The sequence below is a fragment of the Mesocricetus auratus genome, unplaced genomic scaffold (genome assembly GCF_017639785.1).
Source record: "Mesocricetus auratus isolate SY011 unplaced genomic scaffold, BCM_Maur_2.0 Super-Scaffold_100042, whole genome shotgun sequence".
NCBI classification, from domain to species: Eukaryota; Metazoa; Chordata; class Mammalia; order Rodentia; family Cricetidae; genus Mesocricetus; species Mesocricetus auratus.
The window spans coordinates 5,733,830-5,753,879 of NW_024429219.1; the positions used below are offsets into that span (position 1 = coordinate 5,733,830).

Genomic DNA, 20,050 nt, shown 5'->3' on the forward strand with positions numbered 1-20,050 from the left:
GAGTGAGAAATGCAGATCATTTCCACATGAAATACATTAAAATCATACCTGCCCACAGTGTGGGTTTTTCAAAGGTACTCTGGTGGCCCATCTCAGCACATTTACATGCTCAATCATGACTCAGTTTTAATTTAGTTACCCACTGACTGGAGTCGTCAGTTTCCTGGGATGCACTTGGAACCTCAGAACCTTTCTTCCTGTTAACAGTTATCAGGATCCTACATGTACTCTACATTACGTGCCCAGAAAAACTTCATTTTTAAAAGAGGAAATCAGTAAGCACCAACAGAAAATAAAATATCCAACTAACAAAACCCTACCACCCACTATCCTAATGGATTCACCCCTCTCCTTTCCAGAGCCCAAGTGTGGCCAGATTAAGTATCAATCATGACCCTCCCCCTCCCAGGTCGGAGGTACTTCCGGTTACTAGGTCAAGCCTGAAGCCACCAGCCGGGTGAGGTGGGTGGTCCTCCCTCACCTTCCAGGAGGCAGGAATTGCAGGTACAGAGCCTGGGCCTTACAGCTGGCCTTTAGGAAACTCTTCAGTACAAGTTCATCAGAAGCATTTGACTCTCAGCTTTTGAAACAGCAAAGGCATTTTTTTTAAGCTCCCATTAAGCAACTAATAAAAACCGTTTTCAGCACAAAGTGCAAACATTTAAAGCTAGGATAGCAAAGATTTAAAAGTATTTTTCTAAAACAAAGAAACAAATTAAGGAGGTGGGGGAAAGACAATCCCAGTAGAATTCCAAAAACCTCTCAATTCTATCCTTTCGTTTGGTCGATGTCTTTTGATAATTACCAAATCCAAACTAGCGATAAAATACCGTTTCCTGTTCCAGCCACTGGATTTAAAATTAGATGTGACTCTCCAGCGGTCCCTTCCCCCAGCTAACTCTGTTCTTCCAGTTACAACGCGTTCTTCAGGAGGATAAGCACAGTATGTCAGTCTGCCATCTGAAAACCACCAGCTGAAGGAGTCGAGGAAGCAGCACGGAATCTGAGGCCAGCCTGCTCAGGCACAGCGCGGGGTTAAAGGAACCATTTCCTAAGCTCAGATGTGGAGAAGCAGCATGAGCAGACCAAAGAGGAAAAAAGCCAAGTTACATAAAGTCCGATTGTACTCACGGTTTCCTTATTGGGAAGCAGCTCCTTTCTGATTCTGAAGAAGTTCTTGCCGTACTGCCGGAGCCCCTTAACGAAGCGTTTCTGTGATAAAAAAGAAACAAGTGAGACGTAAAAACCAAAACCAAAACAGGATGTCAGCAAAGCAAAGATATCTGCAATCAGCAGAATAGCAACCGCAGAAAACTCTGAGCTCGGGAATATTAGCCAGGCTGGAGGCTTTCGGCGGCACAGCTGGGACCTGCTGGGCAGGGCAGGGCAGCCCCCGGCCTGCGGGGAACCACAAGCCGTGCTGCGCCGCGTATTTCGGGAAAGGCAAGCGGAGCTAGGGCGGCCTCCTGACACCGTGGGCTGCATGGAGGTGCAAACAACAAACAGCCCGCGTTGCAAAAACCAGCACAGCCGCTTTCCACCCGCGGAAGCATCTGCCTTCTCAGAAGTGTCTCGGGCAGCTCCGGCCCTCGTCCCCTTCCCTGACCACAAAAGCCCACCCGAAGCCCGCAGCCCTGTAGCCGAGAGCCTCTAGGGTCGAGCCCCGGGTCCGCCCGGCCCGCAGACTTTCACTTCGTTCAGCTCCATGAGCTGCCCCCACCTCTGATCCAAGCGCAACCCGTAGCCACAGGTAAGGAGGCCGCGCCCGTCCCCGGGCTCCACAAAGCGCAGGGCCAGGCGGCCGCGGGCTGCTCAGCGTGTGACCGCGGCGGGGCCGCGCGGGGCGCGGGGCGCGGGGAGCGGAGGGCGCCGGGGGAGGAGGCTGGAGCGCAGCGAGCCCGGCGGCGGGCAGCTGCAAAAAGCGGCCTGGATCGCCGCCGTGGCCCGCTCGGCTCCGCCCAGCCCGGCCCCGCAGGCGGCTGAGCTCCAGCCGCGGCCTTCAGGGGTCCTCCCTGCGGGCGGGGCACCACGGCAGCGAAACTTGCTCCCCACGCGGGCCAGGTCGCACGCCCACTGCGAGGCAACAAAACCCGCACCAGTACCAGTGCCCACCCCAGTGGCCACTCCGGCCCGCGGCTGAGGTGTTCGCTCCTGCCAGGCACGGGTATCAGCCTGCACTTCACAAGTGATCACCAAGGAAGCGCCCCAGTCAATAAATCACCTGCCCACCGGGAAGAGGGGCCTCCCGCTCCGGGTGCTAGAGACCCGCGGGACAAACGCTGGGAAGGGCCAGACCTGGCCTGCGAGACCCATCTGCAACCTCCTACTCTAGTCCTGCAGGCTCTGCGAGTTCCGATGTCTCCCTTTGCTAGGATATGACTCATCACTGTCAATTTCCAATGTAATTGATACAGTTCAGTGGGAACAATCTGTGAGGCACAAGAAAGCAGCACACACTCCTCTGGTACGAAGAGCGACTTCCTGGTACTTGACTTCTGCACCAGCCAGACAAGCAACAGGCATCCGAAGCTGCACACAGCATCTCCGCCAGAACTAGAACAAGAGCTCTGCCCTCAAGGAGTTTCAGTCAGCCCAAAGAAGCAAACAGGTACAGATGACTCTCCGGCCTCTAAGGAAGCGGCAGAGGAACAAAGGGTGGTGGGCGGAGCTAGGAGGAGGAAGCTTGCATGGCTTGACTTAGGGGAAGTCACAAGGAAGAGCATAAGCCTGCCAGGTGGGCTCCAGCTGGACTTGAAGTTGACCAAAAGGACATAGGAACATTCTGGAAGCTGCAAGGACAAGTATGCAGAAAAGGGACTGCCTGAAAAAGAGAGTAAGGATTCAGGCTGCAGAGAGCTCTGAGGAGCTGAGGCCTTTGGCACACCGGTGGTGGTGGGGGGGGGGGGGATGGTTGAAGGAGGAGCTTTCCCTGGGGAAAGCTCCAGTATGGACCAGGAACAGAGCAGAGGCAGGCACACTGCACTGGTAGGAAATGAGGCAGTGAACTCACTTTAATAATTTACTGAACACCTAACACTGGGAGGGACTTTGAAAAACCGTGCCAGGACATGTATTAAACTATGGCTGGCTTTCAGCAGGTAAGGTAAGTGCATGGAGCGTCATTCCAGAACACTCCGAGGTAGGTCCTGACCAAGCATAAAGAAGCAAGGGGCGTCTCACCTGCGCACCAAGGAAGCTCCACTCATGAATGACTGGTACGGCCTTTGGCAGTACAGAGCATCTTCACAGGTTACCAAGGGAAGGGGCAGCATTTGCAGGGCTGGAGGGGGCTCTGAGAAGAGGAAATGGGCTGTGGGAGACAGTTTAGGGGTGGAATGCCAGACTGTGGGATAAGATATAGGATTGGAGCCGGGCGTTGGTGGCACACGCCTTTAATCCCAGCACTCGGGAGGCAGAGGCAGGAGGATCTCTGTGAGTTTGAGGCCAGCCTGGTCTACAGAGTGAGTTCCAGGACAGCCTCCAAAACAATACAGAGAAACCCTGTCTCGAAAAACCAAAAAAAAAAAAAAAAAAAAAAAGATATAGGATTGGATTGGTACCCAGCAACACACAACACATTCACCAGAAGAGAAGGAAGAGGCTGGCTCTGCAACATCTGGGTAATGTGACAGGAGGGTGAGAAATACCATTCAAACCAACAGTAGTTATTAAGTATCCACCTCATCATCCCCAACATAAGCAAGTTCTGCCATTACTCCCATTTTACAGACAAGGAAGCTGAGGCACAGAGGGTTAAGAAACAGACCAAGGTCACCCAGCCTCACAAACCCGTATGTTCCCTGACATATCCATGAAATTCTGTCTGTCCTGGTGTCTATCCTAAAACCACACTTTCTAGCTCACTTCACACCAGTTCTTCAGTTCTCCTGACAGGGGCTGCTCAGCCCTTCCTTCCTCCCAACCTACCCAGCTCAGGTCCAGGCCCCACCTTGAGCACTCTCTCCAGGGAGTTAGCTCACCAAAGAGCCTGTTACAAGCCTCCACCAAGGAATTTTTCAAAACTACAGATTTTAAGTACATACTTGTAATCCTAGTGCTAGGAAGATGGAAGTCAGAAATTTAAGGTTATTCTCAACTGTACAGCAGATTAGAAAACAGCATGAGACCCTGCCTCAAAAACACAAAACAACAAAAAAGTTCCATCCTTCCCTAGGCAGTGCCTAAGAACAACTTTAACATTTTCAGGGCAGGCTGGGCACACACCTTTAATCCCAGCACTGGGGAGGCAGAGGCAGGCAGATCTCTGTGAGTTTGAGGCCAGCCTGGTCTACAAGAGCTAGTTCCAGGACAGCCTCCAAAACAATACAGAGAAACCCTGTCTCAAAAAACCAAACCAAACAAAAACATTTGCAGGGCAGTGCTCACTCGCCTCAGCCCTGACTTCAAGCCCCCACCCCTTTCCATGCAGATGTCTAAGGGTGCCAGCCTGTTTTCAAGGTTCATTTCAAATACAGACTAGAATCCCTCCTGCTCCCAGAGTGAAGTCCTGTGGCCAGCCCCCTCCCACTCACTCATCTGCAGGAGATGTCACTGACTTGGCCTATACACCCTGGGAAGGCAGCGATCCTCTCCCACGCCACTTCCCTCCCTAGGTGCTGGGCCAGCTGGTATCCTCCAAGTTTCTGAAGTCAACTATGAGACAAGGTGGGGCTGGAAATAGACTAAGAAATGGAGAAGGGTCCACAGCCAGGCAATGTGGGGCTTGTCTAGAAATCCAGCACTTGGGAGATGGAGGCAGGAGGATAAGGCATTCACATTCTTCTGTACATAGCCTGAGTCTGCCCCGGCTATATCAGACCCTGCATTAAAAAGTAAAGCAAAGGGGGGAAAATGAACAAAAAACAAAACAAAAAAACAACCAAAAACCCAACACCTCACAGCAAACAAGCAAGAACCACCACAGACAAAAAACAAAAACAAAACAAAAAGAACCACCACAGGAAGGCAGGCCCAGCCTGAGCTCTGAGAGCAGATCTGACCTCTGGGCCTCCTGGTTTTCCTGGATCACCTGGCCCAATTCTTTTCTTAGCCTTTAAAGATGTTTCCAAAGTTCTGGGCTTTCTGCTCACCAAGACTCCCGTGATCTTGATCTTAACCCCGCCACTGAGAACACTCTGTTATCAGACTGTCTTACAGACATCTCAAACTGGCCACACTTCCAGAAATATGAACCTGACATCTGATGGTGAATGAAGCCAATCACTGCTGTCTATGCATGACCAGTACAAAGTGCCCTTGGCCCCACTTTAAAAAAAAAAAGAGGAAGTAAAAGCTTCATGTGGCCTGTGCTGTTGTTTCTCTATGGAAAGCCACAGGCCTCAAAACCAGCCAAACAACTGCCTCTCAGGACGACTTCACCTGTGGTTTACCAGAAATGCAGAGTGGCCTCTAAAATGGAAACAGAGCCAAGCCCTCAGAACACACATTAACTGGCCCTCAGTGTGTGAGACTGCCTTCTAAAAAGGCTGTGAACACCATTCCCTCTGCACACCCCTCCATGTGAAGACCTTCATGTTTCCAACAGTAAATTAACAATTACCACAGAGAGGAATGCTAAGTCACTAAGTTCATGGCCATGGTCTGTTCCTTCCAAGACCCTGTGTATCATTTCTCTGTCCCTGATGGCATAAATATTAGAATGCCAGACTGCCAAAGGCAACAGAGAAAGAAGATGCGTGCATTTCCACTGTGGGACCAGTGGGGTCACATGCCAGTGCTAAGCAGCCCTGCTGTCTGCTCCGGAGCTTGCCATCACCCCACTTGTATGTGGGTGCTGAGGCTCTCGGGAAGCTGGCACTTGTTTCGTTGGCATTTTTCTCCTCCAAGTAACCTGAGTGTGTGGCTATTTCTGCATCCTCACAGCCAGGTGAAGCCCAAACAGAACTTATCCATGGCAAGGACAACATTCTTGATGCCTCAACTCAGTTCATGAGTTTAATGCAGGGTTTTCACCCAAGTTCCTAAGAGGGAAAACTTAATGCCTAGATTTAGAAAATGTAATAGGGGCTGGAGAGCTGGCTCAGTGGTTAAGAGCAGTTGTTGCTTTTACAGATGGTTTGATTCCCAGCACCCACATGGAGGCTCACAACTCTGTAACTCCAGTTCCAGGGGAACTGACACCCTCTTCTGACTGCAAGACCACCAGGCACACACATGGTGGACTTACAACACATAGGCAAAACACTCATTCAAATGAAATCTAAAAAAACACTTTTTTTAAAAGTACTCAGTACCATTGAAGCTGGGGCTCTGCCCAACTTCCATTGTGCGTGTGTGTGTGTGTAAGTGGACAGTAATTGAGGCCATGAAGTTAAAACACAATGTGAAAAATCTGGCCATCAGGAAAAGGTTTCTGAACACACTACAGTTAGAAATTAATGAAAAACTCAAACACAGTCAAGTTTCTGTCAGCAATCACCCATTCACTACAGCCTGCTGAGCACATGTTATGTATACTGTGCATGCCATCACACCACACAAGGCTAATGAATGCTACATCAAACACCTTGCTTCAGATTTGAGATGAAGGGCAGGGTTGTTGTTACTGTACTTACGAAGTTTTCTGCTCTTATGGAAACAATAGTTTAATTATGGAAAACAAAGACTTTTAATATTTTCCTCATTGTTTAAGTATCTAATCAGTCTCTTTGGATTATGTAGTGTTGAGAATGCCTTTTTTAAAAAAGTGCTGTTTGAAGTTAAGAGCTTTTGTTGCTCTTCCAGAGGACCCCAGTTTGTTTCCCAGCACCCAAACCCAGCAGCTCACAACCACCTATAACCCAGCTCTAGGGGACCCAGCATGGTCTGCTGGCCTCCACAGGTACCTTTAGATATGAGGCATTCCCTCATACAGACACATGTGCAAACGTGCACACACACACACACACACACACACACACACACACACACACAAATAAAAATAAAACCAAAGCCGGGCGTTGGTGGCGCATGCCTTTAATCCCAGCACTTGGGAGGCAGAGGCAGGTGGATTTCTGTGAGTTCTAGGCCAGCCTGGTCTACAGAGTAAGTTCCAGGACAGCCTCCAAAACAATACAGAGAAACCCTGTCTCGAAAAAAAAAAATAAATTAAAAAAAAAAACCAAATCTTTAAAATGTGACATTTTGGTGGCTGGCAAAGTGGCTTAGCATGTCATGGGGCTTGCAGGAAGCCTGACAACCTGAGTTCCATCTCTAGGATCCTAGCGGCAGAGAGAACTCCTGCATGCTGTCCTCCCGTCTTCACATGAGCCCTACAGCATGTGCATGCCCCAACTCAGATGACTGACACACACACATTAACAGTGCAGAAGAAAAACATTTTAAATAAAGATTGCTTTTGAATTTCATAGAAATTGTCCAGTCCTGGAATGGGATTAGAAAAGAATTTCCAGCCATTTATGAAAAGGCCTTAATCATACTTCTGCCATTTGTGCTATATTTTCATGTGAACATTGATGCTATAAAACCTAAATATTGAATAATTCTGAAAAACCCCAAAGATGCTCAACATCCTGCATTATTATTCCAGCAAGATTTCTTTTATGTCAAACAAGCACACCCACATCACTAACACGCAAATGTTTTCACTGCTAACAAACAGTAAAATGAGATGCATACCAGATCACTTCAAATACATTTCTTTGTGATTTATTGTCAGTGTACGTTTGATTTAGACATCTATTTTATATACCCATCTACCCAAGGCTATCTAAAACCTTCTCAGGTGGAAAGGGGTTGAAAGGAGAGAATATTCAAGAGGCCCTAAGACTGCCTACCGTTGTGTTTCACAGAGTTCTGACATGGCTGTTTAGTCACAGCCATTCCCGAGGTGGAGATACTTACAGAAACGAAAAGCACAAGGCTGAAATGCAGTACCATTAATCTCCCTACAGGTTAATGTGTTCAGAGGGTCCTTGTGTGCTTGGGCAAACCTGTCTGTGAGCTGGGAGTACAGAAATGGCCTACAAGCCAGCCACTGTGCCCTCCTGTCCTGTCCACCTTGAGAGACAGCTGGCTGGGCCTGGACAGGACGCCTCACCGTTGGTTCTACTGACCAACAAGTATACCTGACAGCAATAAACCGGCTGCACACTGCCTTGTGTGGCACCGCCTCAGGCTCTATGGGCAGGACCTTCCTCAATCATCACAGGTGCCTTGGGAGGCGGGGCTTCCATTTCAGAGAGGAGGAAATCAGATGATATCCAATGGCACCAAATCCTTAATTCATGGTGGGAGGGGCAAAGGTGACACACATAAACATACATAACATACATACATAAACATACATGGGGTGCAGACATTAAAAGCAACGTGCAGATCAGTGATGGTTGCTGCCCCTTTCAGTATTCAAAACTTATCTATAAACAGGCAAGTAAAGGGTATCCTCACTGCTTATTCTTGTCTCAGCCACTTCCAAAAAATTCTAACCCCTGCAATTAAAACATAATAATAACAGTAATAGTAATAATAATAATAAAGCACTGTGAGCACTAGTTGGACAGCAGCCCCAAGAGTAAGACCTGCGGAGGGCCAGGTGAGCCTAACCCTCTAGGTCTCGTGCACACATGGCTCCCTCCAAAGCCTTCCGTCTGCAGGAGAAGACAGCACAAGAGAGGAGCATCCCGTCTGAGACCTCTGCATGAGGCACTGGCTGAGAGCTTTCACAATGAACTCCCTCTGGTGAATTTTAACTCGTGGATCACACACAGTCAGAGACTCGCCGTGGCTTCTCTACTTGGTCTCCTTACGTAACAGTGTAGGGAACACTGCAGGCATTAAGATGAGTCCCACTGTGACAGGGACTCTGCTCGGCCCTGTTTGCTGCACACAACTTTGTGTTAATAGTGCACTGGTTCTCAGGGGCTGACAAGCAGGCAGATCTACAAGTAAGCAATCCGCAGTCACCTTCCCAACCAACCCCAAAGAGGACACGAAAGTGTGAGCCCATCAGCCAGGCAGTAAGAAAACCACTCTTCTTTGAAAAGCAGAAAGGCAGGAGAATAAGCGTCCCAAATGCAGCTAATGAGAGAGGGGTCCTGGGTAAGGAACGAGTGCCGACACCTTTCTAAACAGTGTGCGGCATCATGCCTGGTACCCATACTGCAGCTGCTCTGACTGAGCCCACTGGGTGGCAACCTGTGCCAGTGCAGCATACAGTCCCGGTAACCAATTAACATCACCCACCCCAAATCTAAGACACAGCCTCTGCCGTTCATTCTGTGTAAGGTGTGTCATTTCCTTTTGCTTTGAAGCACTCACACACTCATGAAAGGTGTCCTGCTGAGACACCATTTTGGCAAAACAGCACTGCAATGTGCCCAGGCAGGGACCACGGCTCCTGGTCTTGGTTTCCAGTTTAAGTACTCCATAATGGCTAGTGTTATTCCAATCCAGTTTAAAAGTTTAACTGACTTACAGTTTCAGCGTATAAAACTGAATAGCAATAAAAAGTACTACCCTTTTGGGATGGGCATGGTGGCACACAACTTTAACCCCAACGTTTTAGGAGGCAGAAACAGTCAGGTTTTTACGAGTCTGAGGTCAGCCTGGTCTACATAGTCAGTTCCAGGTCATCCACAGTAAGACCCTATGTAAAAAAACTCCAAATAAACAAATACTATTTTTAATTGGCTATATCAAATCTCTAATTTATTTTAATTTTTTTACGTCCACACTCTATTGCAAGATGGCAAAGTCCCAGAAACTCTGAAGAACTTTAAAGGAGCAAGGAGTGGTCCCTTTTATTTGTTGAAATATAAGAAGTTCCATATAAAAGAAAACAAGCAAATGACTTTTTCAGAAAGATTAAACCCACCTGCAAATAAATGTTTCTAAGTATCTAATAACACATTTTCAGTTTTGTAGGTTACTTTATTTTCTGTGTATGTGTCAGAAGAACTCAGAAGAGGGCATCAGATACCCTGAAACTGAAGTTACAGCAGGCTGAGCCTTCATGTAGGTCCTGGGAACAGACCCCAGTCCTCTCCAAGATCTGTCCCAGACCCCTCTCTCCAAATGTGATATGTTCCCCCTGAGTCAGACTTGAAAGCACAAATTTCAAAGCAGCACTGTCCAGTCTCATGTCGTGATGCGAGGCTATGGGCTAAGGACATGACCATCAGTGTGGACACAACACTGGGAGGGTCTTAAGTCACATGCTCAAAGCAGACTAGTCCTGAGCCCAGAGAGCTGACTCCAAGTTCCCTGAGTCTGTACGGTTCCTCCAGGTCTCAGTGAGAAGCATGATGGCAGTGGCAGCAACACAGGCAGCCACAATATAGTTATCCAGATGGTGTCCCTGGCCCAGTAAACAACAGGACATGGCAGGAGCGCTTTGTGTGCTCATTTGTCCTAGAACTCTCTGCTCCACTCCCGCTGCAGACTCCCTTTTGTGAACAGCACGCTCCCTAGACATTAGCCACCACACACCCTCCACGTTTTTCTGGGCTGACTCCTTGCATGGACCTCAAGAGCCTCTGCACAGCCATCACACCCTTTACCCCAAGAGTTGTACCTCGGTTGTGGAGTTCATGAGTAGACACCCTGCAAGTAGGTAGGGTATAAGCCACAGCATAGATATACACACAGCCTTGAAAGCCCATGGCTGTTCTCAGGACCCCAGGCTGTCCTGTTCCACCTAATGGTCTTGCTCTCACACACACCCAGTCAGACCTGGCACAGGGCTAGTTCTATATTCTTGGAGATCCCCCCTACAGCTTGTCATGTTAACCCCTGGGACTTCCAAACTTCTTTCTCTGTTAGCAAACTAGCGGGGAGGCTCTTAGCTCCCTGAGTCCCTACTGCTGTCAGCTATGGCTGAGATAGAGAACATGCCTTAAATCAATACATTTTTGTTTATTTATTTGTTGAAGCACGGTTTCTCTGTGTAGTTCTGGCTGTCCTGGAACTTGCTCTGTAAGACCAGGCTGGCCTCAAACTCAAGGATCCACCTGCCTCTGCTTTGAGTACTGGGACTAAATAAATAAAGGTAATGCCAATGATACGGTGTTTGAATGAAAAATATCTCCTATAGTCTATGTTTGCACGTTTGTCCCCTGGTTGGTGTGCTGGGAAGGTTAAGGAGCCTTTAGGGAACAGAGCCCGGCCGCATCTCCAGTTCTCTGGTCACAGTTAAGATGTGATTCTCAGCTTCCTACTCTAGCTGCCTACTGCCATGCTCTCTGACACCTATGACCTCTCTTCTCTCCCCTAAGTTGTGTTCGGTTGTGGTATTTACCACAGTGACAGAAAAGTAACTAATGCCAACAGTAATCAAAGTTCAGACACTGTTTGCGAGTGGTGACGGTTCTCGCCTTTAATTCCAGCACTTGGTCTACAGAATGAGTCCAAAGACCGTTAGGGCTACACAGAGAAAACCTGTCTTGAACCCCCTCCCCCCCCCCAAAAAAATGTTCAGCCACTCCGGAAGCATCAGGCAGGACAGACAAATTTACCTCAGCAGCTCCAGCTGTGATTTTCCGGTCTGGAAGTGAAGGGGCTTTGAAGGGTTCCAAACCCACAGACCATGTGACTGCGTCTTACCAAATCTCACATCAGCAGAACCACTCTTGAATTCTTCCTCCATAGAAACTGTGAGGGAGAATCTATACCTAATGCTGTTTTCTGGTTGTTTTTGTTCATTTGTGTTAGGAGTCATTTGATCTCTTATGTAGATTTCTTATGTAAGCTTAACCTCAGCTAGACCTGGCAGTGCACACCTGTAATCCTAGCACTAGGAGATAGAGGCAGAAGTTCAAAGCCAGCCTCAGTTACAGGATGAGTTTGAGACAAGCCAGTATAGAACAGGAGACCCCATCTCAAGACAAAAACAAAGAAAACAAAGCAAACCCTTCAATCCTAACGTCAGTCAAGTACATGTGTAAATAAGAAGCAAACTGCTCTTGGGACAGTGCGCATGCTCTGCTATAACAACACCCAGTTCTAGACATCAGGTGACCCTGACACATGCTATCCTGTGAGCTGAAGAGGACGGGGCTGCATCGGGTGTTACAGCCCCAGAGCTGATGACATGGGGCAGGTAGTCCTCAATTACCCGCTGACTGATTACATGATTAACCTGTAGGTGGCCTCCATCCTTCCAACTGACTCCATCTCCTGATAGGCCTCCACTGCTAAGTTTCCAAATACAACTAACAGCACCAGGGATGCCTTATCTTCTCCAAGCCATACCCACCCTACCAGATATTCACTCACGATGCAGGAAGTAAACAATGTTCTATTTGAGTATCTTTGTGTGTTAACCACCCCTTTGCCAGGTTGCTTCTGCTAGCAAATGAAAATTACTATTATTTCCACTCAAAGACCACACACCCAGTGGGAATACGGCTGAAGTAGCAGCATAGCCCTCCTATGGCTCGAGTCAGATAAACTGTGCTGAGCACACCAAAGTCCTCTCGTTACTTCAAGCCCTGCCACTGTGAGACAGCAGGCATGCTTCAGTGCACTGGCCCGGTCAAGGGAGAGGCTCGGGAAACAGAGGACCAACAGGTGCAGACTCAGCTGGCCAAATGCATCTTGCCAATTATTGGCTACACAGCCACACTCAAATTAAAAATAACCTGGCACTAATAACAGAACCCAAACAGCCATTCTCTCCCTGTGACATCATCCAAGAGTCTCCATAAAATGCTCTGGAAAGTGGTACAGACCCCTGCTGTTAAATGCTCGGCTCTCAATAACAAAGTTGATTTCAGCACCGAGCAAGGGAGTGGGGGAGACAAAAAGGAAATGTGGATTTTCTGTTAAAATGCAAAGAAAAGAAGGCATTTTCAGTGAGGAAGCCCTTTGTAAAACTTGTAAAAACGACAACAACAACAAAAATAAAATAAAAAAAATGGGGCTTGGGTTCACTGCCCATCAGGGGCAGCAAAACATGCCAACACTGGGGCGGTAAAGGCTGGAGGGTCAGAAGTTGCTGAGTAACCACAGCTACATAGCAAATTCAAGAACAACCTGAGCTACTGGAGGCTATGTCTCAAAAATAAGTATCTATAAGCTGTACATTATAGTTATATATTTATATAAATATGAATGCATTTATATTACATATGAACATGTACTACTTATATATTGTTAACCTATGTTTTATATTTACATATGTACCTACCAGTAACTGGCAAATAACTAGCTACCCACAGCACCAAATGATCACCTTTATAGAGGTAAATAACTATACTGGCATACCTGTAGGCAATGATAACCCATATTCACACAGACCTGTGGTTTCAAATTAAATAAGCCACATCTTAAACTGTTATGACTACTCTCAACTTCCTGAATCAGGAAAAGGCACCACAGGTTCATTTCCGTTCCTGGTAAGGGAGAGGTGTGGAGACTGTGTTTTTCCTTCATGTGATATGAGCCTGGACTCCTCGGTGGACACAGTTCAGCTAAGATGTCAAGGGAGGAAAATCAGCTGGGTATGGTGGCTTACACCGTTAGCCCCAGAATGTGAGAGGCAAAGGCAGGATGATCTCTGTGAGTTCAAGGCCAGTCTTGTCTAATGTATATAGTACATTCCAGGCCAGCCAGGGTTACTCAAAAAAGAAAAAGAAAGAACAAAAAAAGACCAAGAGCCCAAAGGGAAGGAAAATCAGTGTCATTTTAGGAAACACAGCCCAGTGGAGTTAAGAAGTCCTTCCACCAAAGCCAGACCTCAGTCATCAACCAGTGGTCACTGTCTCCTGTCCACCATTAAAGATGGCATCACAGTCAGACAAGCTCCTAGAGGAAGCTCCTAGACAGGAAGCTGCTATAAGCCAATCACAAGGCTGTTCTCTCTGCTGGGTTTTATTTAGAACAACAGTGCTCCCATGACACCTTACTTCTGCTGAGAACATTGGTATTGAGGGAGCACGAACACAGCTTTGTGTAAATTACATACACAAACAGATTAGCTCTATCTATTTATAAGGACCATAAACACACTAATAGTGCATGTGAATACATATCTGGACACACTAATAGTGCACTAGAATACACAGCTGGACACACTAATAGTGCACATGAATACACAGCTGGACAGACTAGTAGTGCACTAGAATACACAGCTGGACACACTAGTATTGCACTAGAATACACAGCTGGACACACTAGTAGTGCACTTGAATACAGAGCTGGACACACTGGGCTGAGAATCTTCTGCCCCGCCCCATCCGAGGCAGAATGCACCGGAAACAATGTGTTTTTCACTGTGCTTGTTATTAGAGACATGAAAGAGGAACCACAAAAAGAGCTGTGGAGTTTAGTTTCATTCTTGCTAGAGTAATTTTTAGTTAGGAGGTTGTGATTAAGTCAGGAGCGATGGTGCACCAATTACCCCATCACCTTACAATGGAAACGTGACAACAGTGAGTTCAAGGCTAGCCTGGAAGGCCACAACAAAAATGCAAAGTGGAAGCCACACGGGGTGGGAGGAGAAGGCAGCAAGGCAGAAGCGGAGAGTTTAGAATTAACAAACGAACAGCTCTGTCTTCTATAATGGGCATAGATACACGTGTGTACACACATGGCAGAGACCCACCATACCTGTTAACAAAGCCAGAATCTTTGTCTCTTGAAACATTGTTTTTTTTAAAAGATTTATTTATTATGAATACAGTGTTCCACCTGCATGTAAGCCTGCAGACCAGAAGAGGGCACCAGATCTCATCATAGATGGTTGTGAGCCACCAAGTGGTTGCTGGGAATTGAACTCAGGACCCCTGGAAGAGCAGTCAGTGCTCTTAACCTCTGAGCCATCTCTCCAGCCCTTGAAACATGTTTTAAAAGGAGACTATTTTACAGGGATTAGAGTTAGCTTTATAGCAAAAATCAAGGAGAAAGTATAGACATCTCCCACACATCCAATTACGACTTTTTAAAAGCTTGTTTTAAAAAAGAAGTGCAATCAACATTTTATGCTTCATTAAATCAAGAATGTACTTTTTTTTTTTTTTAAGTAAAGGCTGGGCCCTAGTTCCAGGCCTGATTCTATCAAGGTCCCACTGTTGACCTCTGGCAAGTCACTAACATTTCCCTAGCTGGGCCTGAGTTTCTCACTAAGATGGTGTCTTGAGTGTCTCACTTACCACAGAAAAGATTAGCTTAAATTTTTTTTTTGAGTGTTTCTAGCAAGGCATGGTGGCAAAGCCATTAATCCCAGCTATCGGGAGAAGGGGCAGGCAGATCTTGGTGTACATAGGCCAGCTAGGGCTACATGGTGAGACCCTGTCTCAAAAAAGAAAAGTTCCAATAACACAAAGAATAAAAATATGTGGAGGTCCTAATTTTATTCTGTGTGTGCATGAGACAGCGATAAAAATCCTTCACTTATCTTCTTTATCTTTCCTCAATGTAACTATAAACTGGGAGGGAGGGAGGGAGGGAGGGAGGGAGGGAGGAGAGAGAGAAGAGAGAGAGGGATCCATTTCTAAGGCTTGGTTTACGGTGCTTACAGTTCCACCAATAAATCATTTCCCAATCTGGGCTTGGAAAAGCACTGGCCACGGTTTGATTGCTCCAGCCCCAGGTTGCCAGGCAACCAGCACAAGGGGGAAGTCTGAGAAGAGCTGACAGATAGCCAAGTGGCTGAAACAACAGACTTCTCTCTGTCAAAAATGTGTTTCAGAGCACCACTTGCCCACCTCTGCTCTCTGTTAAACACGACATGACTGTAAAATCAAAATCAAAAGGCCACTGTAATAAAAACACACTTCCTGCCCAATTACCAATTGTTAAAATGCTGTGGGGAGGCCCAGATCACACAGTGTGTGGCAACAGAAATGTGATACTGTAAATGAGATAAAGTCGGCGGCATGTGAGAACCCTGATCTAAATGCAGCTTTGTCGTTTCAAGTCAGGGGACCCGCTGCTCAGAGGAAATCAGCTGCCCAAGAAAGCACCAGAAGGAAAATAATGACTGTTAGGATGTTAAAGAAACACACCAGACAACAAAGCTGCAGGCACAACTGCCTCATAGAAAACAAGAAACTCCTCAACTGTTAACTGGGGCCTATAGACAATGCATTTCCTCTCTCTGGCAGAGTTCTTCAGAGATCAAGGACCTCCTAGAAGCCAAGCCAGTGGTTCCAAGTGGATTCCCAAATGCTTGACTATAGTATTCTTAGGATAATGCCAGATATGACCAGTCCGAGATACGAGAGTCTGTGGAAGTATCTGGACCGCCTAGAGCCTGTGTCCTAAGCCAGCATGCTGTGCTAGCAGCTATGACAAGTATCACTTGTATGCAGTGTCCTGCCATGAAGCCACTGCTCTGAACCTGACATCTTAGATGTTCTGGAAACTATTGGTGGTATCTGGAAGAAGGATAATTCTTAATCTGTTTTATGCCATAGATACTTGGCATTCTGGCCAAGCCTACCCTTCTAAAAACAGTTTATGGCTGCCTAAAATACATGGGACTTCAAAGGGACCCAGTGATAATAACACTCCATCACTAGAACATTGTTAAAACTTATTTTTATGTACCTAAGTGCTTGCCTGCAAGTATGTATGTGCACTGCATGTGTATAGTCCCTGAGGCCAAAAAAAATGGGTGTCATATACCCTAGGTCTTTTTGTAAGCAACAGTGTGGATACTGGGAACTGAAGTCAGGTCCTCTGTGAGAGCAGCCCGTTCTTATCCCTGAGCCATCTCTCCAGCCCCAACCTAAACATTTTATATGGTGTGCTGGAGTGAGGTATGTGCTATGTTAACACATAGCAGATCTAGCAGAGGGTCTGCTATGGGGGGAGAGGGGTTACAGTGCATGTTTTCCTGGAGCTCACAGCACGGGCTCCAGAAGACAAGGGCAGGAAGGGTTTTATCATCTCACAACCCTTTGGTCATGTCAGTAACTTCAGGCTTGGGGTTCCCACAACAGTCCTCTCTAGTCCACATCTAGCCCCATCTTATCAGGCCCCCAAGACTATCACGGTGCACAACACTGGTGATTCGAACAGTTTTTTTGTTTTTTCTTTTTCTTTTCTTTTTTCTTCGAGACAGGGTTTCTCTGTATTGTTTTGGATGCTGTCCTGGAACTCACTCTGTAGACCAGGCTGGCCTCAAACTCACAGAGATCCGCCTGCCTCTGCCTCCCACGTGCTGGGATTAAAGGCATGTGCCACCAACGCCCAGCTGGATTCGAACAGTTCTAAGGGAATTCACTTAACAGACCCTCGACCTTCCTATCATTCAAGCATCAGAAAGGCCGTCTTTATCTTTTCTCCTCTCTTTTTATTTAATTTTTACTTTTGGGACAGGGTTTCTCTTGTAGTCCTGGCTATCCTGGAACTCTATCTGCAGGCCAGGCTAGCCTCAGACTCTGGATCCACTTCTTCTACCTACCACTGCATCTCAAGTGCTGGGATCAAAGGCGTGTACCACCACCACCCCCAAGTTCTGACACACACACACACACACACACACACACACACACACACACACACACACACACACACAGATTTACTTATCATGTATGCAGTGTTCTGCCTGCATATTTGCTTGCAGGCCAGAAGAGGGTACCCAATCTCATTATAGATGGTTGTGAGCCACCATGTGGTTGCTAGAAACCAAATCTAGGTCATCTGTAAGTGTAGGGAGAGATCTAGGTACCTATGGTGCTGACCATGCCCTTTCTGGGCGTGGCCACAGGTGCGTAAGGGCATGTGGGATAGAGTGCTGAGAAGAGGGGCACTCACTCCTTTTGGGGGTTCTGGTCAGGTCTCCAAAGACTGCACAGACTAACCTGGGTTTTCAGTTTCTCACGTAAGTAATTTCCCACAATAAATAACCAACAACATCCATACGCCGTGTATTGTTATATTTCCTCTACATGTAAGAGCAGCAAATGCTCTTAGCCACTAAGCCATTTCTCCAGACCCCCATTTTACTTTAAATGTCAACATCTCCATATGTGAAATTACATCTCACGATGAAAAACCAACAAGAACTGTATGCCAGTGTCTAGTGGCGTGGCTCAGGGAGTGCACGGCTGCTGTCTAGCACACAGGAAGTACTGGGTAAACTGAGGAGGTAGCAAAGGAGAGAAAGAGAGGTTTAAAGTCTCCTTGGCTCCATAGCATGTTCAAGGCCAGCCTGGGCTGCATGAGAGACTAAAACAGCATGCCAGTTTAACCTTGGGAGGAAGTGTGTGGTTTTAGGTAGCATTGTTTAGATGATTCATGAAGGCAGCTTTGGTGTTGTTTTTCTTTCTGAGATAGAACCTCTCAGTATGTAGCCCATGCTGGCCTGAGTCTCAGAAAGGGCTGACTGTGTTTTCCTCTATGCTGAGATTATAGGAGTGCCACCATGCCTGACAGGAGGGGAAATTTTCCTTTGTTTTGTTTTACTTCGCATCTATTGAAGGGGAACACAGAAATTCTCTGGAGTACCAAGCAGTGTCCACGTCAACCAGATTCATCAGACTCTAGCTTCAACCTCACAGAAGCAGTGAGGGCTACCGAGCTTGCTGCTCCAGCGTCACAGCCTTCTCTGTGCTGGCCTCCAAGGACATCCCACATTCCGACTTCTAAGGGTATCGCCTCCTTCTGTTGACGTTGTGTCTGGAAGAAACCTCTGTACTGACAGCCATTTAACAATTGTCTCTTCAATGTCATTTCCTGTTAGCAGTCCCTGGACACCTAGAAGGAGTCTAACTGCTGAATTAATAGACTTCCTTCTTAGAGGGAGTGTCTGCACTAATCTGAAGTACACTTGTCCAAGGCTCTGACTCTACCAGAAGTCAGGGCTATTTCACTTCTGCTTTTTGTCCTTACAGAGAAAATAACTCTTTAAGAAGTCACACCCGGGGCTGGAGAGATGGCTCAGAGGTTAAGAGCACTGACTGCTCTTCCAGAGGTCATGAGTTCGATTCCCAGCAACCACATAGTGGCTCACAACCATCTATAATTCAATCTGGTGTCCTCTTCTGGCATGTAGGCAGAACACTGTATATGTAATAAATAAATCTTAAGAAGTCATACCCTATGGAGGCTGTTTCAGTGAGACAGAGGGCTGTATGATGTAAACAGAAGAAAGGAGGGAGGGGAATGAGGGGAAGGGAGGAGAGGGGGGAGACAACTTTCCTACTTTGAGAAATCACAACTGAGGACATGAGTGAGGCTGGAGACCTCCTCGAGCAGCTCTCCTCCCCTTGGTTACCGAGGGCCACTCTGAGGCGGGAGGCACCTGCCCCGCACTGCTCCACTCTGATCCGTGGACCCTTCTTCTTGGGCTGCTCAGAGGGCAGGCAGGTGGACCATTGGTGGGAGTCATGCACGATCTAATCTGCTAACAGCAGAAAAAAATGTTTCTACACCCTGAAGGCTTAAGAAAGGATGAAAGACACGCTCCTTTCAAAAAGGAAGTGAATCATCCACGCATTAAGTCCTCCGTGTCTTTTTTGTTTGTCTCCGGCCTTTTCAGCCTATCTGATAAAACATACTACAACGAGGAAGCTTCAAAGAGAACGAAACCATGGTGACAAAGGGAATCCTACCGGACTAGAGTCCCGTTTTAAGTTTAGCCACACTCTTCTCAATCCTTTCTCCTATGCACAGGGAATCATCACCCACAGCTACTGTAAGATACCAGCAAAGGTCTGTGCCTAATCTAGTAAGCCATAGGGAAAAAAGCTGCGTTAAAACAATGCCCAGAACTAATCTCTGCTAAGTGACTAAGCAAACAAACACTAGGACGATGCCTCAGAATCTCGGGTATTAGGCATGTGCCCATCCATTCCCCAAACCCTGCCTCCTCATAACATTCCTGCACCTTTGACCCCACATGTTCAGGGTTTAGTTTATCTCAGTTAGGAAGGCCTGTAGCAAACAGGTCATCCCGCAGACTGGATGCTATCTCATAAGCAACAGCATTGGCTTTGTCCCTGTCCAGGGGACCTAACTGATGACCTTTGCTCTTCCAACATAGTTCAGACCACTCTTATTCCCAGCCAGGGACGTCACAGTAGCAACCCCAAATGGCTACTTGTATCACCACAGTTTTGACCCACACCGTCCTCTACACATG

At 47.1% G+C, this 20,050-nt stretch overlaps 1 protein-coding gene and 1 long non-coding RNA gene across 7 annotated transcripts in view; one reads left to right on the forward strand and one right to left on the reverse strand.

Moving 5' to 3' along the window:
• Rere (arginine-glutamic acid dipeptide repeats) overlaps positions 1 to 20,050 on the reverse strand; it is a 321,115-nt gene that overhangs the window by 46,541 nt on the left and 254,524 nt on the right. For all 6 annotated transcript variants that reach the window (XM_040734896.1, XM_040734893.1, XM_040734892.1 and 3 more), the window contains one exon: positions 1,132 to 1,212. In XM_040734896.1, coding sequence (XP_040590830.1) covers positions 1,132 to 1,212 — 81 coding nt within the window. The remainder of the gene's footprint in view (positions 1 to 1,131; positions 1,213 to 20,050) is intronic.
• On the forward strand, positions 905 to 19,021 carry LOC121135754. Its single transcript, XR_005872868.1, has 3 exons — positions 905 to 1,750; positions 2,415 to 2,608; positions 18,322 to 19,021. It is a non-coding gene; the product is annotated as an uncharacterized LOC121135754 (long non-coding RNA).